Source organism: Gadus morhua, chromosome 9 (assembly GCF_902167405.1).
Source record: "Gadus morhua chromosome 9, gadMor3.0, whole genome shotgun sequence".
In the NCBI taxonomy this organism is placed as follows: domain Eukaryota; kingdom Metazoa; phylum Chordata; class Actinopteri; order Gadiformes; family Gadidae; genus Gadus; species Gadus morhua.
In genome coordinates, this window is record NC_044056.1 from 12,735,010 (window position 1) to 12,761,486 (window position 26,477).

General features: G+C 52.3%; 3 protein-coding genes and 1 long non-coding RNA gene across 10 annotated transcripts in view; 1 reads left to right on the top strand and 3 right to left on the bottom strand.

Annotated features, from left to right (window-relative positions):
* fcsk (fucose kinase) lies at window positions 1-11,152 on the bottom strand. Of its 7 annotated transcripts, none has more exons than XM_030366625.1 (25): window positions 11,073-11,106; window positions 10,179-10,222; window positions 9,314-9,443; window positions 9,020-9,171; window positions 8,383-8,433; window positions 8,167-8,292; window positions 7,952-8,024; window positions 7,608-7,705; window positions 7,155-7,235; window positions 6,898-7,017; window positions 6,445-6,616; window positions 5,888-5,997; window positions 5,677-5,778; window positions 4,798-4,971; window positions 4,263-4,324; window positions 3,407-3,765; window positions 2,704-2,962; window positions 2,422-2,588; window positions 2,108-2,335; window positions 1,792-1,935; window positions 1,373-1,492; window positions 961-1,148; window positions 517-616; window positions 195-418; window positions 1-119 (listed from the first exon to the last, which is right to left on the bottom strand). In XM_030366625.1, exons 3-25 carry the CDS (start codon window positions 9,396-9,398, stop codon window positions 48-50), a joined length of 3,267 nt encoding a protein of 1,088 aa, XP_030222485.1. In that variant the 5' UTR covers window positions 9,399-9,443; window positions 10,179-10,222; window positions 11,073-11,106; the 3' UTR covers window positions 1-47. The 7 variants fall into 7 exon arrangements, with proteins under 7 accessions (XP_030222485.1, XP_030222486.1, XP_030222483.1 ...); XM_030366626.1 differs by lacking the exon at window positions 11,073-11,106 and adding an exon at window positions 11,039-11,066; XM_030366623.1 differs by lacking the exon at window positions 10,179-10,222 and having other exon boundaries at window positions 11,039-11,152.
* Window positions 1,992-21,448, top strand: LOC115551101 (uncharacterized). Its single transcript, XR_003977977.1, has 2 exons — window positions 1,992-2,043; window positions 20,999-21,448. It is a non-coding gene; the product is annotated as an uncharacterized LOC115551101 (long non-coding RNA).
* On the bottom strand, window positions 11,866-13,595 carry pclaf (PCNA clamp associated factor). The gene is made up of 4 exons (XM_030366636.1): window positions 13,420-13,595; window positions 12,728-12,823; window positions 12,336-12,510; window positions 11,866-12,019 (listed from the first exon to the last, which is right to left on the bottom strand). The coding sequence occupies exons 1-4, from the start codon at window positions 13,463-13,465 to the stop codon at window positions 11,986-11,988; spliced, it is 351 nt and encodes a 116-aa protein (XP_030222496.1). The 5' UTR covers window positions 13,466-13,595; the 3' UTR covers window positions 11,866-11,985.
* Window positions 14,088-26,477, bottom strand: part of LOC115551098 (G1/S-specific cyclin-D2) — a 15,162-nt gene continuing 2,772 nt past the window's right edge. The window contains exons 3-5 of the mRNA XM_030366633.1: window positions 22,395-22,554; window positions 20,407-20,549; window positions 14,088-17,810 (exon numbers count right to left, since the gene is read on the bottom strand). Of these exons, the coding sequence (XP_030222493.1) occupies window positions 17,655-17,810; window positions 20,407-20,549; window positions 22,395-22,554 (459 nt within the window). The 3' untranslated portion in view covers window positions 14,088-17,654. The remainder of the gene's footprint in view (window positions 17,811-20,406; window positions 20,550-22,394; window positions 22,555-26,477) is intronic.

Sequence of the window (26,477 nt, forward strand, 5' to 3'; positions counted from 1 at the left end):
AATTGTTAATACTTTAATGTTTAACCATTACAGAAAAGGGGTGTGTCTCAGCCGGGTGACAGGACGCTCAACCCCTCCGGGTCCAGCTCCACGCTGTGCACACTGAAGTCTCCGAGACCCTGAGGAACAAACAACCGTTACCACAGCAACCAGCACAGGGTAAACAAGGTGGGGTGGGGTACGGGTGGTGTTACCGGGGTGCGCTGAAGCAGCTCCAACACAGCGAGCCGTTGCAGGGGCTCCCTGGTGAGCAGGTAGAGGAAGCCTCCTCCGCCCGCCCCCGCCAGGCTATGGCCCAGCGCCAGCGGCTCCAGCGCCTCCATCAGCAGCCTGACGGAGCTGGGCTCACAGCCCGGCACCATCTGCCTCTTCTGCTGCCGCGCCCGCCGCAGACACGCCCCCAGGCCCTGCAGGGAGCCTATCAGCACGGCCGCTTTAGTCTCCAGCCCACGTTTAAGGTGTGTGTGTGTGTGTGTGTGTGTGTGTGTGTTTGTGTGTGTGTGTGTGTGTGTGTACCCTCTGTGAAGGCCCTCACACAGGCCTCAGAGTTGGCCACCAGGTCGTGGGCGTTCTGCACGATGGAAGGCAGGCGGGCGTACCAGCTCCTCACCACATCCTGAAACACCATTACACCATCACCACCATCACCACCCTGACCTGAAACACCATCACCAACCCCACCTTGACGACCCCAGCTCCTCCCTGGTCTGTACTGAGGACCTCTAGGGAAACCTGCCTTCCTGCGACAGGTTGCTATGGAGACCTACCTTCCTGCAACAGGTTGCTATGGAGACCTACCTGCAGGAGTTTGCTATGGAGACCGACCTGCAGGAGGTTGCTATGGAGACCGACCTGCAGGAGGTTGCTATGGAGACCGACCTGCAGGAGGTTGCTATGGAGACCTACCTGCAGGAGGTTGCTATGGAGACCTACCTGCAGGAGGTTGCTATGGAGACCTACCTGCAGGAGGTTGCGTGCGAGGCGGGTCTTGCCGGTGTAGACCAATAGGAGATGCCGTTGGACTTCTTCCAGGAAGTGCTGTGATGGAGTGAGACGCTCCACCTCCACCCGGAGGGGCAGCGCCGCCCGGGAGCGCCCCACCTTCACCCCACCCACCAGCCCCCCCACCTGGTCCTGCCAGCCTCCACCTAGGGAGAGACACCACCCAATATACATGGATGATACATACATCTATCTGTGACCCACGGATCCTCCCCGTCTCCCCCCTCCCCCCTAGGTGTCCCTGTGGCCCCTCCCCTCCAGGTGTCCCTGTGGCCCCACCCCTCCAGGCGTCCCTGTGGCCCCTCCCCCCCAGGCGTCCCTGTGGTCCCTCCCCCCCAGGTGTACCTGTGGCCCCGCCCCTCCAGTGTACCTGTGGTCAGGAGCTGCTCCAGGTGCAGCACGGCGTGGACCAGTCCCTCAGGGCTGTAGGAGCGGCCGGTTATCAGGTAGACCGCAGCCAACAGCGCCCCCGCCAGGATGCTGCTCGTACCTGCAGGACACACGCCATCAGGGATGGTGGCTGGAGGTGTTGGGTGGAGGAGTTGGAGGTGATGTGATGGAGGTGAGGGTTGGAGCTGATTGAGGTGATGGGTTGGAGGTGAAGGAGGTGGAGGTGATGGGGTGGAGGTGATGGCTGGTGGAGGGGGTGGAGGTTTTGGGTGGAGATGATGGATGGAGGTGATGGGTTGTGGAGGGGGTGGAGGTGATGGGAGGTGGACGTGATGGGGTGATGGGGTCGAAGTGATGGGGGTGATGGGTTGGAGGTGATGGAGGTGACGGAGGTCGTACCCAGCCCGGAGCCGTGGGGCAGCAGGGACCAGCTGTGCAGCTCCACCCCTCCCCCCCAGCGCTCCATCAGCTGCTGCCCCAGAGGCTGCTGGGAGCTCAGCGACACCAGGCCGCTGCACACACACACTGCCTTGAGGAGAGCGCCTGCACACACACACACACACACACACACACACACACACACACACACACACACACACACACACACACACACACACACACACACACACACACACACACACACACACACACGTTAATTGGATGCGGCCGGGGTTCCCTATGTCTGGGGTCATGACCTCTGCGTCTCCATGGTTACCGGGGGCGTGAGGCTGACAGTGGTCCTTCAGATCCTCCAGACTTTCACACACGGTTTCCGTGGCGACTTCGCTGTCCCGCCCCCCGGCATGGCTGACCAACAGGAGGAGGGGCTCCCTGATGCGGCGGGCGCGGGCTCCGATTGGCCGCTGCCCGTCCACCCTGACCGCCATGTTGGTGACCGAGCCGCCATGCTCGAAGGCGATGGGGGGCGTGTCGCTCCAGCCCCCTGCACACAACGGACAAACACATCAGCCAATGAGGAGGAGGGTAGGTAGAGGGTCGGTCTAGAGTCCTGGTCCTGGGGGGTCTCACCTGCCAGGTCCAGCCGGGCGGGGCAGTCCACCTCCTGCCAGCGGTCCAGAGGCGGGACGGGGGCGGGGCCTGTGGAGACCGACCAATGGGAGGACATCAGGGCGCGCCGCAGCAGCACCTGCCCCGCCCCCTCGTAGTGCCGCGCCGCACGCACCAGCAGGTCGGGTCTGGAGGTCAGAGGTCACACGATGAGCATGACCCCCCATTAACGCTCCCAATAGAGGCCCCCCAGTAACACTCCCAGTAGGACCCCAGTAACACTCCCAGTAGGACTGGTCTCACCTGTGCAGCCAGAGCTCTCTCTCCCTGGCCAGGCTGGCCACGCCCTCCTGCACCTGCCCCTCCTCCAGGAGGCTGAGGGCGGGGCTCCACGCCTGATTGGCCGCTGGGCCGCTCCGCAGCCCGCCCCTCCCCTCCCCCGCCATGCACACCAGGACGTCCGCCACACAGGCCAGGGCGCGAGCGGCCACGCCCAGACACGCCTCCGCCCCCGCCTCTGGCCCCGCCCCTGGCCACGCCCCCTCCAGGGTGCCTGCAGCAACTACAGCGGGACACAGAGAGAGTTAACCAGATAGGGTGGTGTAGGGGGGTGTAAGTAAATCAAATGTATTTATAAGGCACATTTAAAAACAGTTTTCACTGGCCAAAGTGCCGTACACGGGGAAAACATAGAGGAACACAGAACACTTTATATACCTACAGTATATACAAACATTATTGATGTTGATTTAAAATAAGGACAGTACATGAAAAACATAAAAATAACAACATATCATATAAAGGGAGGGAAGGCCAGGCAGAGGCGGTGTGGTGTAGCGTAGTTCATAGTTTGTTTTAAGGTGGTGTAGCAGTCATGTAGCGTTTTGAACTGTGAGGTATTTCTATCTGTATGTATATATCTATATGTATATCTATAGATATAGATATATATATATATATCTCTATATGTATATATCTATATTAATAAGTTGATGTAGTTGCTCACTGGAGTCCAGGGTCTTCAGCAGCTCCCCCTGTTGGCTGCCTAGGACTGCTGCTCTGAAGCAGGGCAGCAGGCAGTCGTCTGATTGGCTGGTCAGCGTGTCAATCACTCTCCTCCGGCCCACCAGGAACAACAGCTCCTCCCTCCATCGGAGCTCCGCCTCCTGGTCGGTGAGCGACAGCAGCTCTCTGAGTGACAGCCGCCATGCCCCTCTCCACCGCTCCAGTGACCCAGCCCCGCCCAGCAGCCAGGCCACGCCCCCCTGGTCCAGGCCCACTGCCCCCCCCCTGGCCTGGAGGGCGGGGAAAAGGCGGGCCTCCAGCAGGGGGTGGGGCTTACCTGGAGCCCACAGGTCCTCTGGCCTGGAGACACAGAGCATATAGTACTGCTACTACTACTACTACTTAGTCTGCCGGTGATTTGAGCCCTTCACAAGGGTCTGGGGAAGGGCAATACATTTCTTTCTGCGGGATACGTTTTTGCAGGAGCCAATCACCGAGCTGCCTTTTCCCCTTGACGCGCTATTAGCTGGTTTAACACAATAACGACAGGGAAGTGACGGCAAGCAGCCAATCGCGTACAAAGTCAGTTGACCTAGGCCCGTTGATCACGCCTCTTGTGCTGAAGAAAATGACAGCAGCTTCCCCAGACCGACGTGCAAACGATTGAGCTTGGTCTGGCAATAGCCAGACTTACTACTACTACCACTACCACTACTACTACTACTACTACTACTACTACTACTTTTACTGAATCCTAACGTCTCCTCATACTGGGAAGGTCACAGTGGGAGAGTCTTACTGAGAGAGTCTTAGTGGCAGAGTCTCACTGGGAGAGTGACACTGAGAGAGAGTCTTACTGGATGCCGGTGCGTGCGTAGAAGTGGCTCCAGTCCTGGTTCAGGATGGTCTCAGAGGATCCCTGGAGACAACACAACTTAACACACAGGAACCAGGTACCAGGTACCAACTAAACCTTCTTGATGGAGAGCACACTGAGGGGTTCAGTGTGTCCTGGTCTGTGAACCCCTCAGTGTCCCCCTGGTATGAGAGGAGAACACCTAACCCCAGTATCCTCCTGGTCACAGTGTGGTCTGTGAGGTGATCAACTAACCCCTCAGTCTGCTCCTGGTCTGTGAGGTGATCAACTAACCCCTCAGTCTGCTCCTGGTCTGTGAGGTGATCAACTAACCCCTCAGTGTGCTCCTGGTCTGTGAGGTGATCAACTAACCCCTCAGTCTGCTCCTGGTCTGTGAGGAGATCAACTAACCCCACAGTGTGCTCCAGTGAGGAGATCACCTAATCCCAGTGTGCTCCTGGTCTCAGTGTGCTCCTGGTCTCAGTGTGCTCCTGGTCTCAGTGTGCTCCTGGTCTCAGTGTGCTCCTGGTCTGTACCTCCAGGTGGTCGCGGGCGCCCAGAGCGCTGAACACCGTCAGCTGCAGCCCGCCCAGCCGGATCCTGTGTCCCTGGATGATGAGGTCATCAGCCAGGGTCAGCCTCCGGAGGTGGGAGGAGGCCTGGAGGTCCAGGCCGGAGAGCAGCCCCCCCGAGGGGAGGCTCAGCGGACCCTGGGGGGAGGGTGGGTTAGGGGGTCCGACCAACTGAAGGGTCCTGGGTTCAAAGCCCCTTAACTCCTACCTGCTCCTTAATAACCTGTCCCTGTACTGTCTAACCCCTACCTGCTCCTTAATGACCTGTCTCTGTACTGTCTAACCCCTACCTGCTCCTTAATGACCTATCTCTATACTGTCTAACACCTACCTGCTCCTTACTGACCTGTCTCTGTACTGTCTAACCCCTACCTGCTCCTTAACGACCTGTCTCTGTACTGTCTAACCCCTACCTGCTCCTTAATGACCTGTCTCTGTCCTGTCTAACCCCTACCTGCTCCTTAATGACCTGTCTCTGTCCTGTCTAACCCCTACCTGCTCCTTAATGACCTGTCTCTGTCCTGTCTAACCCCTACCTGCTCCTTAATGACCTGTCTCTGTCCTGTCCAACCCCTACCTGCTCCTTAATGACCTGTCTCTGTCCTGTCCAACCCCTACCTGCTCCTTAATGACAGGAATCTGATTGAACTTTCCATCTCTCTCTCAATCAAAACATCTGATAAATGAGCAGATAGTAAGGAGATACTTTTATAGAAAAACATAATGCCAGTGTGCCATCGTCCGTGATTCAGATTTCAACACACGTTATTTCCATGTGGGGTTTCCTTGTGAATCCCTCTGTCTTTCAAGAGAAGCGCTGTATGAATAATTTTTCATGGATACCTGCAGGTGACAATGTTGTACCACAGAGGCGGTTGCCACGGTGACGTCTCCCTGGAGGACGGAGTTGATGACCCTGGCTCCGGGACTCACTGAGGGACGGCTCTGGAGGAGACAGACACTGCTTACCCAGAGGGTTGGGTAGCACTATGGAGGAGTAGCACTAGGGTGGTGTAGCTCTAGGGTGGAGTAGCACTAGGATGGTGTGGCTCACCTGAACGTGGGCCAGTATGAACCGGTTCCCCATGGTGTCGCGGGTCAGACGGGTCACATGGTCCTTGGCAGAGAGACTCAGGTAGTCATAGCGACCACCTGGGACGTACGCTGCAGGACAGAGCAGAGGTTATGGAGCTTTTCCACGAACCATGAACCATGTGACCAAGTAGAGCAAGGCTCCTCTCAGTGTGGGCCACAGTGTCTCTCGCCCTCTCTCCCCCATAGTGAGCGAGGCTCCTCTCAGTGTGGGCCACAGTGTATCTCGCCCTCACTCCCATAGTGAGCGAGGCTCCTCTCAGCATGTGTCACAGTGTATCTCGCCCTCTCTCCCCCATAGTGAGCGAGGCTCCTCTCAGCGTGTGTCACAGTGTATCTCGCCCTCTCTCCCATAGTGAGCGAGGCTCCTCTCAGCGTGTGTCACAGTGTCTCTCGCCCTCTCTCCCCCATAGTGAGCGAGGCTCCTCTCAGCATGTGTCACAGTCTCTCTCGCCCTCACTCCCATAGTGAGCGAGGCTCCTCTCAGCGTGTGTCACAGTGTCTCTCGCCCTCTCTCACCCATTGTGAGCGAGGCTCCTCTCAGCGTGTGCCACAGTGTCTCTCGCCCCCGCCTCAGCGCTGCCCGCTGGGGGGGTTCCAGAGTGCGGCCGTCTTCTGGCTCTCTGTTGACAAACTGCTCCAGAGTCAGGTCGGCACACAGTGCCTTCACCACGTCCAGGAACAGAGAGATCTACAGGGAACACACAGAGTCCTTATGGTACGTTGTCATGGCAGCAGTCGTCATGGTATGTTCTCATGGCAGCGGTCGTCATGGTATGTTGTCATGGCAGCGGTCCTCATGGTATGTTGTCATGGCAGCAGTCCTCATGGTATGTTGTCATGGCAGCGGTCCTCATGGTATGTTGTCATGGCAGCGGTCGTTATATGTCGTTATGGCAGCGGTCGTTATGGTATCTTGGCATGGAAGCGGTCGCCATTGGTTGCGGTCGTCATAGTAACCGCTGCTACAACCTGGAGGGGCGGGGCTCCAGAGTCCAGGCCCAGGTAGGTGCAGCCGTCCAGAGGAGGGGTCACATGGGTCTGCAGCAAGCGCTCTGATACGCTGCTGCTGAAGAACACAACGCCTGATACCTGAAATCATATATATACCACGGTAACAGCCTGTTCGGCGGGCATCCCAAGGGTAACAGCCTGTTACCATGTTGACTGCGTGTAACCATGGCCACCGTGTGTTTGGTGTGTGTGTGTGGCGACCTCCCGCATCTCACCATGGGTACGTTCCCGTCAGGCAGGGATGCTCGCTGGATCTCCTCGCTGCTGCCTCTGTAGATGATGTCCTTCACCGTCCCCTAGGAGACCACAACACACGCTGCCTCTAGAGGCTAGGAGACCACAACACCCGCTGCCTCTAGAGGCTAGGAGACCACAACACCCGCTGCCTCTAGAGGCTAGGAGACCACAACACTCGCTGCCTCTAGAGGCTAGGAGACCACAACACCCGCTGCCTCTAGAGGCTAGGAGACCACAACACTCGCTGCCTCTAGAGGCTAGGAGACCACAACACCCGCTGCCTCTAGAGGCTAGGAGACCACAACACCCGCTGCCTCTAGAGGCTAGGAGACCACAACACCCGCTGCCTCTAGAGGCTAGGAGACCACAACACACGCTGCCTCTAGAGGCTAGGAGACCACCACACACGCAGTGGCCAGAGGTTTGTTTACCTGCTGGTCGGCGAGGTATACTCCGTGATGGGCAGCGAAGGAGGGGTCGCCGGGCAGAGCCAGCACCCTGACCCCGGAGAAACCCTCCCAGGATGGGGCTGGAACACAAGATCAGCAGCTAGCTCTAGCTCTAGCTCTATAGGTAGCATATAACCAGACAATTATCATGTAGATAGCGATGGTTAGTAAGTTGATGGCAGTTCCTAACCATACCAAGCATGTAGCTAGGCGTAGGTAGCATATAGCTCGTCAAAGGTAGCATGTCGCTTGCCATAATTAGCAGGTTTCTTCATGTATCCATCCATAGTTAGCATGTGGCTAACTTTAGCATCTCAGGGGCTCACCGTAGTCGAGCGGTAGGCTGAGCAGCATGTCGGTGCTGCAGACCCAGACCCCAGGGGGCGATCCCGGGCAGATCTGCAACACAACAGCAAGACTAATGACAACAGGAAGGCTGAACAGTACCAAGAGGGCGGCTTCGAATAATGCTTCAGACACTTCAAACGGCCTGTAGCCGCCCCCCCTGGACGGCCCTGGGGCCCCGGGGGTCATGGGTCACCTGGGTGTCCAGACGGTCCAGCAGCTGGTCCACACAGCACACCGGGGCCGTCAGCCTGGGGGACGCCGCCTCCTCCGCCAGCCAGCTGAAGGCCCTGCTGCAGCCGCCCCACGGGTAGTCCCGGCCCTGTGGGACACATCACTCTGGGGTCACGGGTCACCTGGGAGGCCAGGTCCCAGGAGGAGACCAACTCCTCTTCAAGACCCCCCACCTTACCGTGTGAAGGACCAGGATGTGGGAGTGTTCCAGGACATCGGCCGTCACCACCTGTCATCATCAACAGATCATATTACCCACAACCACCCTGGGCTACATAGAAACACAGCATTACAGAGAACCTCCTTTATCTTTGTGACGCGGACAGGCTCACCCGTTACCATCAGACAGGTGAGACTACACGGAGGGAGGGGAGGCTCACCTGGGGACCGCTCGTTATGAGAAGCTCACCTGCTCGTTAAGAGGAGCTCACTGTGTGGCCGCTCGTTAAGAGGAGCTCACCTGCTCGTTAAGAGGTCCTTACCGTGTGGCCGCTCGTCAAGAGGAGCTCACCTGCTTGTTAGGAGGAGCTCACTGCTCGTTAGGAGGAGCTCACCGTGTGGCCGCTCGTTACGAGGAGCTCACCTGCTCGTTAAGAGGTCCTTACCGTGTGGCCGCTCGTCAAGAGGAGCTCACCTGCTTGTTAGGAGGAGCTCACTGCTCGTTAGGAGGAGCTCACCGCTAGTTAAGAGGAGCTCACCATGTGGCCTCTCGTTAAGAGGAGCTCACCTGGATTTTAAGAGGACCTCATCTGCTTATTAAGAGGAGGTCACTTGCTTGTTAAGAGGACCTCACCTGCTCATTAAGAGGAGCTCACCGTGTGGCCTGCTCGGGCGCTCAAGTGCTCGGCTGCCACCAGGAGGGCGTTGAGCGTGGCCCCCCCGCTGCCCAGCCTCTCCTCCGGGTCCGAGGCCGTCAGGAGCAGGGTCCCCGGGCCCACTGAGCCCCGGGTCTGACGCAGGTCCAGCTCTGAGACACAAAGAACCATATCACACTGAGAACAGGAACACACTGAGAACCAGGAGACCGGAGAACACACTGAGAACCAGGAGACCAGAGAAAACAGGACCAGAACACACAATTTATCTATATCTTCTTTCCATGAAGTCACCTTTTTGAAAGGCATAAACACTGTCTTTATGTTGGCATGTTAATATGATGACGGTCCATCTGAAGCCTGCAGGTCCGCTCAACATCGTCTCTGAGATCCTCAGTCTGAAACCACAAGGACCTCTGACGGGCTGGAGGGAGAAGGGATAGAAGTACATATAAAAGGACTATAAGTACATATTACGGACCTATAAGAACATATTAAGGGACCACAACTAAGTATTAAGGGACCCTGTACATCCTAGAAGGGTCAAAGACAGGCTCAGGTTAAAATCTATCAAGATGAAGGAATCTGATCAGGTTGGTTTGGTCCAACAATTCTCTTAAGTCTCGTGGTCAGGAGATCTCCTTACAACCTCCTGAGTCTTCTAGAGATCACTAACCTCTCTGCTTCCAGAGATCACTAACCTCCCTTCTTCTAGAGCATTCTAACCTCTCTTCCAGAGATCACTAACCTCTCTTCTTCCAGAGATAACTAACCTCTCTTAGAGAACACTAACCTCTATTAGGGAACACTTAGCTCTATTAGGGAATACTCAGCTCTCTTAGAGAACACTAACCTCTTTTAAAGAACACCAACCTCTCCTAGAAACTCTAACCTCCCTTAGAGAACCCTCACCTCTCCTAGAGAACAATAACCTCTCTTAAAGAACACTAACCTCTCGTAGAGAACCCTAACCTCTCCTCGAGAACACTAACCTCTCTTAGAGAACACTAACCTCTCCTAGAGAACACCAATCTCTCTTAGATATCACTAACCTCTCTTCTTTTAGAGAACTCTAACCTCTCTTCCAGAGATAACTCTCCTCTCCTAGAGAACACTAACCTCTCTTAGAGAACACTAACCCCTCCTAGAGATCACTAACCTCTCTTAGAGAACAGCAACAGTAATCTCCGCCGACCGCTGCCGCTGGGAACACAAGGGATCCAATAACATGCCAGCACACTTATTAAGATCAGTTTCTGTCCATCGCCACAGAGGGGAGACTCAGGCCGGTCTAAACAGGGTTTAACTCTCAGGCCGGTCTAAACAGGGTTCAACTCATTAAACTGTCTAAAGGGGTGGTGTATCACTAGGGTGCTGTACAGGGTAGGAAGGACCTGGACTGGTAAAGGGTTCTTCATGTAGCAGGGGGCGCTGCTATTGGCTGGGCATGCTGTCTAACTTGTTTCTACTGCCCCAGGTCCCGACCCCTGCCGGAGGAGGAGGATGAATGAAGCTGTCTGCGCGGTTCTTCCTGTTTCACTACCTTCTTGAACTGCTGTCTTTTTAATGTACATCTGTTAATAGTTTACTGCTTCATTTTGTATAGCGCTCAATAAACACCATGTTTTGGATTCAGGCCCCCGGAGCGAAACACAGGGAACCATAACACTGTCTCACTAAGTATACTATTGAATGAATATAACTATCCACTACCTACTATTGAATGACCAATAGAACCTTCTCTATTAGTATATGACTAGAACCATCTATCTAGAATTTTAAACAGACATTGCACCGGGAGAAGATGTGTCCTAACCCTAACCTTTCTTCTTTTAGAGAACTCTAACCTCTCTTCCAGAGATAACTATCCTCTCCTAGAGAACACTAACCTCTCTTAGAGAACACTAACCTCTCTTAGAGAACAGTAACAGTAATCTCTCTTAGAGAACACTACCCCCTCCTAGAGATCACTAACCTCTCTTAGAGAACAGTAACAGTAATCTCTTAGAGAACACTCACTTTAGAGAACACTAATCTCTCAGAGAATACGAACCTTCGCTCTCTCAAGCTCTCACCAATCTTTTCCGTCAACAACTCAAATCTCGCGAGACTTGACATTGCTCGACTTGATTTACCTAATTAAGTACTATTTTAATAATTCATTATTTTTAAGAGGATAACGGTAAATGTATTTAAGATCGCACGTATATGAACGTTAGATATGTTGACTCGATCGGTCCGTTATCCACCTACACACATTCACCTCAGTTAGTTTTAATTCATTGCATACAAATTTTGATAATCCCGATTTCTTTGGCAACATTTTATAGTTCTGAATCTATAATGACCAGACTTCACAACCCAAAATAATAGATGCAACTACCTTTGCATGTCATTTGTAACGGGTAAGGGAAAGCCATTCATGGATACCTGTAATACTACCGTCCATTCAGGAGTGGAGTCATGTTCATGTCCGTGCTATTCAAACTAACGTGCTACTCAAACTAACAGCCCCCTGGCCACTAAAGGAAACGACCCCTCCGTTTACCAGATTTAATGTAGACTTCACCCCGGTAAGATGTTTAAGGGTCACCCACTCTTTATATTTTTTGGTGTTAAACAATGCAGCCATTTTAATATTTTATACAATTGTGAACGGAAACATCTTCTCCCAGTGCAATGTCTGTTTACAATTCTAGATAGATGGTTCTAGTCATATACTAGTAGAGAAGGTTCTATTGGTCAGTCAATAGTAGGTAGTGGATAGTTCTATTCATTCAATAGTATACTTAGTGAGACAGTGTTATGGTTCCCTGTGTTTCGCTCCAGACAACAAGACACATGAATCCAAAACATGGTGTTTATTGAGCGCTATACAAAATGAAGCAGTAATTTATTTACAGATGTACATTAAAAAGACAGCAGTTCAAGAAGGTAGTGAAACAGGAAGAACCGCGCAGACAGCTTCATTCATCCTCCTCCTCCGGCAGGGGTCGGGACCTGGGGCGGTAGAAACAAGTTAAACAGCATGCCCAGCGCCCCCTGCTACATGAAGAACCCTTTACCAGTCCAGGTCCTTCCTACCCTGTACAGCACCCTAGTGATACACCACCCCTTTAGACAGTTTAATGAGTTGAACCCTGTTTAGACCGGCCTGAGAGTTAAACCCTGTTTAGACCGGCCTGAGAGTTAAACCCTGTTTAGACCGGCCTGAGTCTCCTCTCTGTGGCGATGGACAGAAACTGATCTTAATAAGTGTGCTGGCATGTGATTGGATCCCTTGTGTTCCCAGCGGCAGTGGTGGGCGGACTCTGACCTCCTGCTGGCCTTGGAGGTGCCGCTGCCACCCGCCTCCCCCTCCTCCACCAGGGGGAGCTGGTTCTCCTTCTCGGGGACCCGCCCCGGCCCCCCGAAGAAGTCCCCGATGCCCTTCTGCCAGTCCGGGGTCGGCCTCGGGCACACAGGGTTACCCCCTGCATACTTCCCCTTAGCTGGAGACACAACCAGGGTTAACCAGGTTAACTAGAGCTCACCACAGATTAACCAGGTTCACCATGAGTTAACCTGGTTAGCAGTACAACAGAAAACAATTTAAATCCAGATGAGAACATTAATACATGGATTTATAGCCAGATTAAAAAAAATGCAACATTGATAACAAATGGATAGAAAGCAGTTGGTCAGTTATTCTCCACTTCCGCCTCTCACCGGGGGTACCGGGAGCACAGCTGCTGCTGCCGCCGCTGCCGTTGTTACCGGAAGTGGACGAGCCCAGAGACTTCCGAGGCGCCGTGGCTGCGACGGCTGAACAAAACACAACAAACACATGAATCCAGAGGAATGCAGACACGACTGACGTGAATGAACACATGACTAACGTGAATAAACTCATGACTGACGTGAATAAACACACGACTGACGTGAATGAAGCCTGTAACGTGACCGCTCGCGCTAGTTAACGTTCCTCGGAGCTCTGGCGCCTAAAACTGGCGCCAGTTTCTCATCAAGATGAATCGATAAAGCGCTCAAGCCCCCTTCATAACCAACAGAACTATTAACCTTTATAAACGTACATATATACATACACACAGAGTACATATTGATGCATGAAAACAGAACCCGGGGGGAGGTTGTGGGACCCGGGTTGGCGGGAGACGATCCCCGCTAACAGAACAACGTCAATAAACGTAAAGTTTCATCCCAACATTCACATGCAATTCTGATTGGTATTGAACTAATCAAGTCATTACATACGAATAGTAATTATATATCTATACAAATATATACACACACACACACGCACATCTACCATTCTATATTTTATTCATATGAAGCCATATGCTCGTAATCCAGCCCACGACCGGACCCTGAAGCAACCCGGGATCCGGGGCCTCCGTTACCTTTTCTGTAGCTGCCCGGGACGCTGTCCGCTTTCGTCCGGACCATTATTATGGTTATTTTCTCAAAAAAGGCGAAGCGTTCGGAGCTCTGCGAAACTGCGGCTCTAAGCTATACTCCCGCCAGCGTTTAAAGGGGAGGAGGAGGGAGTGTACGTCACGAGGAGGCGGAGCTATACCTGACGTCAGAGGCGTGCCTTGGAGAGGACCCTGCATGAGAGCGTTATCCCGGTCAGACGGAACGCAAATTCCGCTGTGTACCAGTTAATTATGCCCGGGCTAGTTGGGATTCATCACAGTCGTTCCCGATCTTAAGAAGTTACAGCGGTACAGTGAAACATTTCACGGCTTTTAACAGCCTATTTTACAGAGAACTGGGAGATTAATGTCATATTAGTGGAACTGAACAGGACATTTTAATAACAAGGTGGAGCCTCGTTATTCACATATAGTCTCGTCGTTCTAATTCATTCATTCAAACCTGGATGTGTGTGCATTTTTCATATATATTGTTGTACATCATAGATACATTTTTATTCTAACTTACTCATTCATTCATCGTTAATAATCATAATATTATTGCCTTTTTTATTTTTATTTATTTGAAAATAAGCTCATAGGTAAAACCACTGGAGAGCGGACTATTGGAGACAAAGGACTGCAAGACAACGTCTGAAAGCAGAAGTTTATTGACCAAGGTGGAGCAGCAGACATTGAGGTACATGATGTGATTGGTGCTGTATACCCGGGGGGCGGGGCAAGCTGACCTCTGGAACCCTATGAGGAACCATGAGAAACCAGGCTCAGACCCCCCCCCCCCCCTCCCATACAGCTGGAGTCCAAGTGAGATCCTGAAGTGTCCAACAAGAAGACCTCCTCCCCAAAAAACTCAAAAACAAAACAAAATGTGAAACAATACACAACAACGCAGATCTGCCCGGGACTGGAGGTCCGTGTGTGTGTGTGCGTGTTTGTGTGGTCATGTGTGTTCTTTGTGAGCATGTGTGTGTGTGTGTGCGTGTGTAAGTTTCCAGTCCACTACTGTTCGCCCCGGCATGATTTCTGAATGCATCTCTTAAGCAGTAAAATAATTATATTATAACACAAAGTTTATAAAATAGCAGCACACTCAAGTGACCCATCACAACTAGGTAATGTTATTTTGTTGTTTATAAGAAATGACAAAAAAATCATAGCTTTTAGCAGCGCAAAATAGACAACATTAAATCAAAATTATTGACACTATTCTTTCTGTCTTCACACCCGTTCCTCTGTCTCTTCACTTTGGAATACAGTAGCTCTCAACTTTAGAAAAACTCAGACCTATTGTGTATGTGGTCAATCCACATCCAAACGCACACACACACACATCCAACCACACACACACAATCAAACACATACATACACTTCCAAATACACACACACATCCAAACACACACACACACACACACACACACACACACACACACACACACACACACACACACACACACACACACACACACACACACACACACACACATCCAAAGGTGGACTGGATACACAGACAGGTAACAGGTTTGTGGCGTTAGGACCCTCAGGCTCAGCACCCAGCTGCTTCTGAACGGTGTTTTGGTTGTTTGTTATCTGAACGCTCCCCGACCGTCCCTGGCCCCCGGCCTCTGGCCTCAGGCCCCTGGCCCCCGGCCCCCGGCCTCTGGCCCCCGGCCTCAGGCCCCTGACCCCTGGCCCCTGGCCTCAGGCCCCTGGCCCCTGGCCTCAGGCCTCTGGTCCCTGGCCTCAGGCCCCCAACACCTGGCCTCTGGCCCCCAGCCTCTGGCCCCCGACCCCTGGCCTCTCTTTCTTTCTTTGATGCTGAAACACCACAATTGTTTCCTCAAACCTCCAAGTTTTTTCTTTTCCTTAGCCGTCACCCTGAGCTGAGCAGAGCTTAGCAACACCTTAGAAGGTACATGGAGCTTCAAGACCAGCTCCTTCAAGACCAGGTCCTTCAAGACCAGGACCTTCAAGACCAGCTCCTTCAAGACCAGGACCTTCAAGACCAGGTCCTCTGAAGACCAGCTCCTCTGAAGACCAGGTCCTCTGAAGACCAGGTCCTTTAAGACCATGTCCTCTGAAGACCAGGTCTTTTAAGACCAGGTCCTCTGAAGACCAGGTCCTCTGAAGACCAGGTCCTTTAAGACCAGGTCCTCTGAAGACCAGGTCTTCAGAGGACCTGGTCCTCTGAAGTATCTTGACCCTAACCCTAACCCAACCAGGGGGGGGGTCTCAGAGTAACAGGTCAAACTGTTCCAGCGGCCTGCAGGACACATGATGATGATCCATGGTCCTTTCTTTAATATCATTAACTTGCTTCTGTTTTTTATCTTATGTTTTGACGTGGAGCAGAAGTGTCAAAAGATTTCAAGTAAATTGTTTTATTCCTTTTTTTATGATAGAAAACCAAATGGAATCTACAGATGTGGCTCCTGACTGTTTTTGACATCAGATCTAATCAGATGAACATCAGGTTCTCCTCCTCATTCACACTGTGGAACGCCTTCAACAGGGATGTCCTCGGAACAGGGAGCACCCCTGGTTCTCCTTGCAGAGAGGGGTTCCGCGGGGGGGGGGGGGGGGGGGGGGGGGGGGTGTTCAGAGTAACATCCCTCATCCATCCATCTCTAATCAGCACCTCAATCGTTTTCTGGTCATTCTATTTTGGGGAGAACATTTATCAAAGTGCTTTTCTACGAAGATCCTTTCGGGATGGATTCAACCGGATGTGGATTGAACTGGATGGATCTGTTGGTCTCTCTCCAGACACCTCTGTCCCTGTGCTGAATCAGCTTACAACCCACACACTGTACGCATTCACACACACACACACACACACACACGCACGCACACACACAGCAGAATGCCTACATGTCATGGAAATATTAGGCGGTTTCTGCTGAAAAAATCCCAGCCCCTTACATATCGCCTAAGTTAAGGGCCCGGGCGGGAAGATTAGGAGCTTACCGTCCCATTCCATACGTGTAAAACTAATACGTACTGGTTTAGGTACTGGTTAGGTACTAGCTAAAGTCTGATCTGTTGGCGCTTTGACTCCATCAAGTTCATCTTTGCTCAAGTGCTTCATGCATTAAAAAGCACATCGCAATATAGCAACAGAATCACTACTGCAGCAAACCACAACATGCTCACACACACAAGAAAACACAAGCACACACATACAAATGCTTACACACACAAGTACGTACACGCATTCATATACACACATGCACGTAAGTATGCACACACACACACTTACGTATAAACATACACACAAGATCTTATACACATACAAACACACACACACACACACATGTACGTATACACACACGTACGAATACACGCAAACACACACATATGTACGTATACACCCACACACAAGTACGTATTCACTCACACACGTAAGTATACACATACACACACACACACACATGTACACACACGCGCAGAGAGGCTGAGCTCCCGTACAGACATTCAAAAAACAAGCTTATTGATTCCTATGAATCTCAATTCAAAATAATATTTTCTAGTATGGTAATAATAATTATCATAATAATAATGATACAATAAGAATAATTCTCTATATTTGGGATCCTCTAACATTACATCTCCTTATCAATGTCTCTCTCTCTCTCTCTCTCTCTCTCTCTCTCTCTCTCTCTCTCGCTCTTTCTCTCTCTCTCTCTCTCTCTCTCTCTCTCTCTCTCTCTCTCTCTCTCTCTCTCTCTCTCTCTCTCTCTCTCTCTCTCTATTTGATATCTTCCACTGAGCAGAACCTTCCATGGAGATGAGACTGGTGTCCCGGCGCCGCTGAGAGCTCCTCCCTGTCCTGAGAGGCCTGAGGGTCTGGTAGACCGGTTGGACCCACAGCAGGACCATAACACAGAACCCAGACCCTATACCCAGGACCCAGAGCCCGGTCCACGCTGGCTCCTGTTCGATCCTCTCGGATGGAGGAGACAGAGCGTCGATAACGTCTAGGGGACTTTTTTTTGTTTGCATTGAAAAATATAAATCTACAAAAACTAGAAAGCTTTTCTTCTCTCTCCCTCTCTCGCTCAAGGGCTTTTTGACTTTTTAAACGTTTTTGTTGTTATGTTGCTTTTTTCCCTCTTTTCCCCCCCAAAATACTCTTTTTCTTTAACGTTCGTTTTTTTCCTCTTAAAAGAAAAACATCTCGTTGCAACGGTGCCCCCTGCTGTTCATAAGTCGACGTCGCGGACGTCTGTGGGGGTGGAGGCCTGGTCCTGCTCCTCCAGGCCCTTTTCGCTGGGCTGTGTCTGCTGCTGCTGCCGGCCCTCAAGGAGGCTGCTCACCAACACACGCTCTATGTGCTCCTGACACGCCTTCAGCAGGTCCTGAGAGAGAGAGTAAGAGAGAGAGAGAGACAGAGAGAGACAGAGAGAGACAGAGAGAGACAGAGACAGAGAGAGACAGAGACAGAGAGAGACAGAGAGAGAGAGAGAAAGAGAGGTTAGTTAGAGGTTGGTTCTGCTATAACACAGTATGACTGGGAGGCAAACCAATTTAATATCTTCAAGAGGTTGAGCCCCACTCTCTCACACACACACACACACACACACACACACACACACACACACACACACACACACACACACATGCACACGCACACGCATACACACACACACACACACACACACACACACACACACACACACACACACACACACCCTGAAACCCACCCTGACACCCACCCACACACATCCGCAGGCGCCCTTAGCGGTCCTCATGTGATATGAATATGCAAATTAAAAGCTGCTAAATGCAACCTTTATCTCTATTAAATCTGTGCTGAAAGTAGTAATGTCATGTTGCACATAACTCTCACACACGTCCTTCACAATAAAAGCGTCATTGTCGCCGGTGCCTTGTGGCTCAAATGCAGCATTGTCAAACCAGGACCCTTTGGCAGCTTGACATTTGAAGGTTGAGGCTACAGAGTTCCTCAGTGCTGGTCCTGGTCGGCTGAGCAGATGTGGAGCAGAAACACAGTAGACAGGCTCAGTAGGCCTCACTGGGTCCAGACCACAGCCTCACTGGGTCAGGACCACAGCCTCACTGGGTCAGGACCACAGCCTCACTGGGTCCAGACCACAGCCTCACTGGGTCCAGACCACAGCCTCACTGGGTCCAGACCACAGCCTCACTGGGTCCAGACCACAGCCACACTGGGTCAGGACCACAGCCACACTGGGTCAGGACCACAGCCTCACTGGGTCCAGACCACAGCCTCACTGGGTCCAGACCACAGCCTCACTGGGTCCAGACCACAGCCACACTGGGTCAGGACCACAGCCTCACTGGGTCCGGACCACAGCCTCACTGGGTCAGGACCACAGCCTCACTGGGTCAGGACCACAGCCTCACTGGGTCCAGACCACAGCCTCACTGGGTCAGGACCACAGCCTCACTGGGTCAGGACCACAGCCTCAATGAGCCTCTTATTAGAACTTATATTCCACCAGGAGGGGGGCTGTCCCGGCTGGGTTTATATCGGATCTATACCTCATACGTCCATAGTACAGCCTGGGTGGGTCGATTTGTTCTCCTGTGTTTCTCAACCAGCCCCTTGTTCCAGTCGGTGGGCCGTGGGGAGGCTCAGCCGGGTGCCAGCAGGGTGCCAGGGGAGGGCCCTGGGGACATCAGGGTGTTGGCAGCAGCACCGTTTGGCAGAGGTTGCCTGGTCTTTCATAATGACCGTCTGGTCGTCCATTCGGCTAATTAGCCCGTTGCCTGTTCCCTGAGCTGGGCTCAGTCCTAGAGGAACGTATCCTCAGCCCCCCTCCAGCCTCATCTGACCGGCACGCTTCCCCCGCGGCTCCCCCGCCCCATCGGGACACAGGGGGGGCCCTGGGGGGCCGGAGTGGCTCTGGTCTGAGCCATGATGTGGTTAAGAGGAGGAGAGCCGGCTGGTTCTGTGAGTTACATCACAGATGGAACCGTTCTTGCCGCCACACCTGGCCGCTTCACCGGCCTTTTAGCAGAAGGTCATCAAGTTCACAAACAAACTAAGTCAACATCTTCAGCTGACTGCTGCTCCCCGGTACGCTGGACGAGGACGGCCTCCCCCTGCGGTCCGTGAGAGCGATGGCTTGTCTGGGTCCGGGAACGTGAAGCGGTGGACGGCGGGAGGCGTCCAGCCCGCTGCCCAGACACACTGAGGCCCTGTGCCTGCTGGGACCACATGTTGGTTTTTCCGCCTGCGCTGAGCGAGAGTTCACGCGCTGAGCGAGAGTTCACACGCCTCGCACCAGGGGGAACCATGGAGGAGCAGAGGATCATGGGATACGGAGAGAGCAGAGAGGCCTCACTGTAGTCAGGAGGGCAGCAAATCATCATTCTGGTGCAGCGTTACGAGAGGGCCGATGGACAGCCAGGCCAGTAGGGACAAACGGACGATAAGAAGGCCCTGGGAGTGTACAGCGAGGGCCCGAGAGGGATGGGTATTGTATGGACACTGTGAGGGTAAAGCACTTCAGGAAGGAATTGTAGAGACTAGAGCAGGGGTCACCCACCTTTTTGAACCTGAGAGCTACTTCATGGGTACATACGAAGGGCACCCAGTTTGATACACTCTTCTGAAATAACCAATTTGCTCAGTTTGCCTTTAGTTATATAATATTGGTAATGATTAATGATACTCATCTATGTGAAGACACTCATCATGTTAATGATTTCTCACAATAATTTAACACCAATGACATAAAAAAGGTGGGAAAGAGTTGTTGAAGAATGAGTTATGCTATTTTTTAGAACAGGCCTGCGGGCGCCCTGGGGCCCGCGGGCACTGTGTTGGTGACCCCTGGACAAGAGGGATAGTGTCAAAGGACAGTACTGTAGTGACTGCACCTCAGGACAGTACTGTAGTGACTGCACCTCAGGACAGTGCTGCAGTGACTGAGGTCGGGGTCAGAGGGCAGGCCGTCGACTCACCACTTCTGTGTTGGTGATCTTGGCGAGCAGGGCGGTGAGGCAGTGGCCCCGCCCCCCCGCCATCTCCAGCTGCAGTCCGCTGACGGCCGCGCCCACGCTGCCCGTGGCGATCATGGAGGGGGGGTACATGGCGAAGTTAAAGTCTGTGGAGAGAAACAACACTGAGACCGAGAACACCAGGGGAACGGTAGCCCCAACCTGCTAATGCCCTGCCCCACAGGGGGAACAGAACCCCCAACCCGCTAATGCCCTGCCCCACAGGGGGAATGGAACCCCAAACCCGCTAATGCCCTGCCCCACAGGGGGAACAGAACACCCAACCCACTAATGCCCTGCCCCACAGGGGGAATGGAACCCCCAACCCACTAATGCGTTGCTCTATTCTTCCATCCCAGGTTTGGCCCCAAGGCAACCATCTGGTGCTGTTCGGTCAAGTCCTCCCTCTCTCCGCAGCCAATGGAAACGTTCCATTTGGTTTGTTGTGGTTCTTCGGGCTGCTGTCCTCCTCCCCCCCAGCAGGGGCCCATCCTCATAGAGAGGCCCCTCCCACTGTGCCCATAGTAAGGCCCAACTTGGCTTGTAAAGCAACCAGACACACACACACACACACACACACACACACACACACACACACTCTCTCTCTCTCACTCAACCCCCCGCCCTGCGGTCCGGGCTGAATGGGGCCCCTGACGGGCTGCCAGGCGACTCCCCTGTAGGTCCCTGGCTCCACGTGTGGTCACTGCCCCCAGCCCCCCGGCCCCGCTGCCCCCAGGCCCCGCTGCCCCCAGCCCCCCGGCCCCGCTGCCCCCAGCCCCCCGGCCCCGCTGCCGCCAGGCCCCGCGGCACCACGGCCCCCCCCAGCCCTGCGGCCCCCCGGCCAATCCGCTCGTTAGCTGGACCCGCGCTCAGTATGCTAATGAGACAGCTTGTGAGCGAGAGAGGCAACGGACGTCAGGTAGAGAGAGAGAGAGAGAGAGAGAGAGAGAGAGAGAGAGAGAGAGAGAGAGAGAGAGAGAGAGAGAGAGAGAGAGAGAGAGAGAGAGAGAGAGAGTGACACACACACACACACCCCCCTCTCATCCTGTTCTCTTTGTATGTCTTAGTTTATACTCTCCGGGCCCCTCATGTTAAGCCCCTCCTACTGGGCCCCTCCTACCGGCCCCTCCTACTGGGCCCCTCCTACCGGCCCCTCCTACTGGGCCCCTCCTAGCTAGCATGTTAATAGAGTGGTGGGTGGGGTCTGAGTCCATTGTCCCGCCCGCGTCCTCCTCTCCACACAAATGGACAAAGCGTGTGTCTGCGTGTGCATGTGGGTGTGTGTGTGTGTGTGTGTGTGGGGGGGGGGGGGGGTAATTGGAAAAAAAGGGAGAAGAAGGGGAGGAGAGAGAGAGAGAGAGAGAGAGAGAGAGAGAGAGAGAGAGAGAGAGGGAGAGAGAGAGAGAGAGAGAGAGAGAGGCCTGTCTCCAGACCCTCCTAAAGTAGTTTTTCTGTGTAAAGAAAAGATACCCTCCTCCCCTCCAGATATGTGTGTTCCTGGGGCCCCAAACGGGCCCCTCCGAGGCTAATTTACATATAATTTACATATCATTAACATATCTTGAACATATTGGGATATTCATCTGCAAAGCAAACGGCGTGCGTCCGCTCAGGAGGACATCTCTCCCCCCTCTCCCCCCTCTCCCCCCTCCCCCTCTTATGCTGGTGGGCCGTGTCTTGACAAATAAATTAACTGATTCTCCCCCCGCGCAGCCCGATCAGCCCAGAGGCCCCGGGGCCAGAGGAAGGAGCACACAAAGACCTTAGGAGGGGATGGGAGCATCACAGAGGATGAAGAGGATGAAGAAAAGGAGAGGAGGACCGTCATTCCGCCTCCTCCCTCTCCTCCCGTCATAACCGATGTTTACAACCAATGTCAACAACACCCTGAATAGCGCTAGACGCTTAGCATAGCCTCCGTGCACCTCCCCGGCGGCGGCGGGCGGAGCTACCTGTGGCGCAGAGGGCGATGAAGGTGGTCACGTGTTTGCGTACGAGTGTGAGCTTCTCCTCTGTGAGCGGCAGGCGTCTCACGATGTGCTCGATGAAGTCGTTCGGCGTCACCGCGGCCAGGTTCCACTTCAGCTTAGCCAGAACCACCAGCTCCCAGTCCTGGACAGAGAGAGAGAGAGAGAGAGAGAGAGAGAGAGAGAGAGAGAGAGAGAGAGAGAGAGAGAGAGAGAGAGAGAGAGAGAGATTACCACAGCTCCCAGTCCTGCTCCTGATGAGCTGGCTGTCGCCTCGAGGGGCTGACAGCACTGTCGGTGTGTGAATGTGAGCATTAATGGATCAATTTCGGTCAATATTGTAAAACGCTTCAGATAAAAGTGCTATATAAATGCAGTCCATTTACCATTCACCATTTACTGTAATACTACACACCGTTCCACAGTACTACACACCTAACTGTAATACTACACATCGTTCAGCATTACTGCACACATTATTGTAATACTACACATCTTTCAGCATTACTGCACACATTATTGTAATACTACACATCGTTCCACAGTACTGCACAAATTACTGTAGTACTACACATTGTGCCGCTGCAGCTAGCCAGCTAGCGCCCGCCATGGGCGCTAGCTGGCTAGCTGCAGCGGGCGCTAGCTGGCTAGCCAGTCTGACTGCCTAGCGGCAGAGTCACTCCAGTAAACGCTAACTTTGGTTTCGTTTCCTGGAGAAGAGCAGAGGAGCTGGTGACTAACAGAGCAGGAATTGAGCGATAGACGTGGTACATCTGAGAAAGAGAGAGAGAGAGAGAGAGAGATGACTCTCTTAAATCCAACATGGCCGCTGTTCTCTCAACATCTTTTTTTTCTTAATGAGGAGTCTGCAGCTACAAGTCATTCAATCTGATCCTAAAGCAGAGAGATAACAACAACAAGGAGTCTCCAGACTTCAACTTCCTTTGTTCAAACCTAAACACATTTAAATACCCGGTAAAATGTTTCTACGAATGTACAGCAGTACTACACAGTACCACACATCATACTTCAGCACTACACACATATTACTGCAGTATTACACATCATACTGCAGCACTACACACAAACGCTGCACCTCTGATCCAGTAGCCCTACTGTGTTAAGTAAGTAAGTAAGTAAGTAAGTAAGTAAGTAAGTAAGTAAGTAAGTAAGTAAGTAAGTAAGTAAGTAAGTAAGTAAGTAAGTAAGTAAGTAGGTAAGTAAGTAAGTAAGTAAGTAAGTAAGTAAGTAAGTAAGTAAGTAAGTAAGTAAGTAAGTAAGTAAGTAAGTAAGTAAGTAAGTAAGTAAGTAAGTATTTTATTGTCTCTCTCACAAGAGAAATATGCTTTGGGCACACAGAGAGCACTGGTGACACATACAAAAAGATTTTCCATTGACATACTTAAAAAACATGAAACATGAAACACATTACACACATACCCCCAACTTGATACCCATTATAGAAAACATAGTCTAGGCACTACCCAAGCGCTCGCACATGCACACACACGCACGCAGACGCACACACACACACACACACACACACACACACACACACACACACACACACACACACACACACACACACACACACACACACACACACACACACACACACACACACACACACACACAGTTCCTCAAATAAGTAGCATGAAAAATGTGTCCATGAGGATGATTGCGCTGCCCAATAGCTATTGCATTAATGCCCAACAAGTTATTGCACTGTTCAATCACGGAACAGCAGAACCTCTGGCCCAGCAGTCCTACTGTGTTACAGCATAACCTCTGGTCCAGCAGCCCTACTGGGTTACAGCAGAACCTCTGAATCAGCAGTCCTACTGTGTTACAGCAGAACCTCTGGTCCAGCAGTCCTACTGTGTTACAGCAGAACCTCTGGTCCAGCAGCCCTACTGGGTTACAGCAGAACCTCTGGTCCAGCAGTCCTACTGTGTTACAGCAGAACCTCTGGTCCAGCGGTCCTGCTGTGTCACAGCAGAACCTCTGGTCCAGCAGTCCTACTGTGTTACAGCAGACCCTCTGGTCCAGCAGTCCTACTGTGTCACAGCAAGGGGGGAGAAAGAGCCGGAGTTACGCCTTGTTTCCCGTTTCGTTAGGGAGATATTCTACTCAAGAAAACTGATTTGCAAGAGTGGATGAAACACTCAGAAAAAGGATTTTAAAAACTGTAAAACACATTGTTGTTCTGAAACATTTACAGACAATGTTTACAGTTTACTGTCGCTGAACGAGTTTGTGTTCACCAATCACACCTTTACGGAGGCCTCCAGCAACCTGTTGGTCTAAAAAATATAAATGAAAGAAAGTGAACTGCCCAGTTCACACAGATTTCAGTTGTCTGAGATCGGACTTTAGATTTAATCTGAAGTCTGATTTGTGAGACGTCTGCATGGTGAATTTAACCTCCAGGATGACAGCACTACCGCCTCTACTGGGGCCTACAGCCTGTAGCTGCTTCCCCTCTGCCTCTTCATACCACAGACTCTACTGGGGCCTACAGCCTCTAGCCACTTCCCCTCTGCCTCTTCATACCACAGCCTCTACTGGGGCCTACAGCCTCTAGCCACTTCCCCTCTGCCTCTTCATACCACAGCCTCTACTGGGGCCTACAGCCTCTAGCCACTTCCCCTCTGCCTCTTCATACCACAGCCTCTACTGGGGCCTACAGCCTCTAGCTGAGAGCCTCTTCCCCTCTGCCTCTTCATAACACAGCATCTATCTGAAAGCTACTTCCCCTCTGCCTCTTCATACTACAGCCTCTATCTGAAAGCTACTTCCCCTCTGCCTCTTCATACTACAGCCTCTATCTAAAAGCTACTTCCTCTCTGTCCCTTCTTCTGCTTGCTGCTTCTCCGTAACATCTGTGCTTCCTTTTACAAGAAATTCTTAGCAAAGAAAAAAACCGGAGGGAGGTGACGCGCAGCCAGCAGCTGATCTGTGTTTCCTGTATCTGCATGTCAGCCAGAATCCGGCCTTATACAGAAATGAGCTGCAGACCCGGCGCACTCAGCCAGGCCCCGCGACCGGCTCTGGGGCCCCGCTGAGGCCCTTGTCTCTGGGCTGGGGCAGAGGGAGGGGCCCTCCTTGTTCTAAGCAGGCTCTCATCCAGGCTAAAAGGTATATATCTGAATGATAACCAGAGATGTATATATGTATGGACCTTTAGTGTAAGGCTAACCCTAACAATAATCCTTTTATCCAATCCGATTTTTTACTTGTTGTTATTCTGTCATTTCATGACAGATTGCTTAAAAATAAATAACACAATGAACAATTCCAAAGCAGCAAATTTCCTGTCTGAGATGATAACGATCAACCTTGTCTTCTATCTAGGAGCAGCAGGGTGACTGCAGTCATCGGGGCTCCGAACCCACGACCTTCTGGCTTGGATAATGCATACTGGTACCAACCAACTAGACTTATCCCACAACCCTCTCCTGGCTGCTTGGGGCCAAGACCCCGCCGCTATCCAGACCCTAGAGGGATGGAACTCATATTGATCTCTGAGATGTGTGAGCCCCCCACACGGAGAGACAGAACCGGCCAATCAGCTGCGAGCATCGCCCAAGCACTGAATCGTGACACAACAGTAGGTTAGCATAGCAGCTTACCTATTCTGTGACAATATAACCAGCTCAATAAACATCAGATAACGTCAAACAGAAAGGGGGAATACTGTGGGAACTAGGAGCTAGAGATCATTTACAAATGAGCTTGCCTCTGCTAGCATTGCTAGGCTAGCCCCACTAGGCACAATGAGTCTGGCCTTTAGTGACTGTTCATCTGAGGTCCTGAGGACTGTTCATCTGAGGTCCTGAGGACTGTTCATCTGAGGTCCTGAGGACTGTTCATCTGAGTTCCTGAGGACTGTTCATCTGAGGTCCTGAGGACTGTTCATCTGAGGTCCTGAGGACTGTTCATCTGAGTTCCTGAGGACTGTTCATCTGAGGTCCTGAGGACTGTTCATCTGAGTTCCTGAGGACTGTTCATCTGAGGTCCTGAGGACTGTTCATCTGAGTTCCTGAGGACTGTTCATCTGAGGTCCTG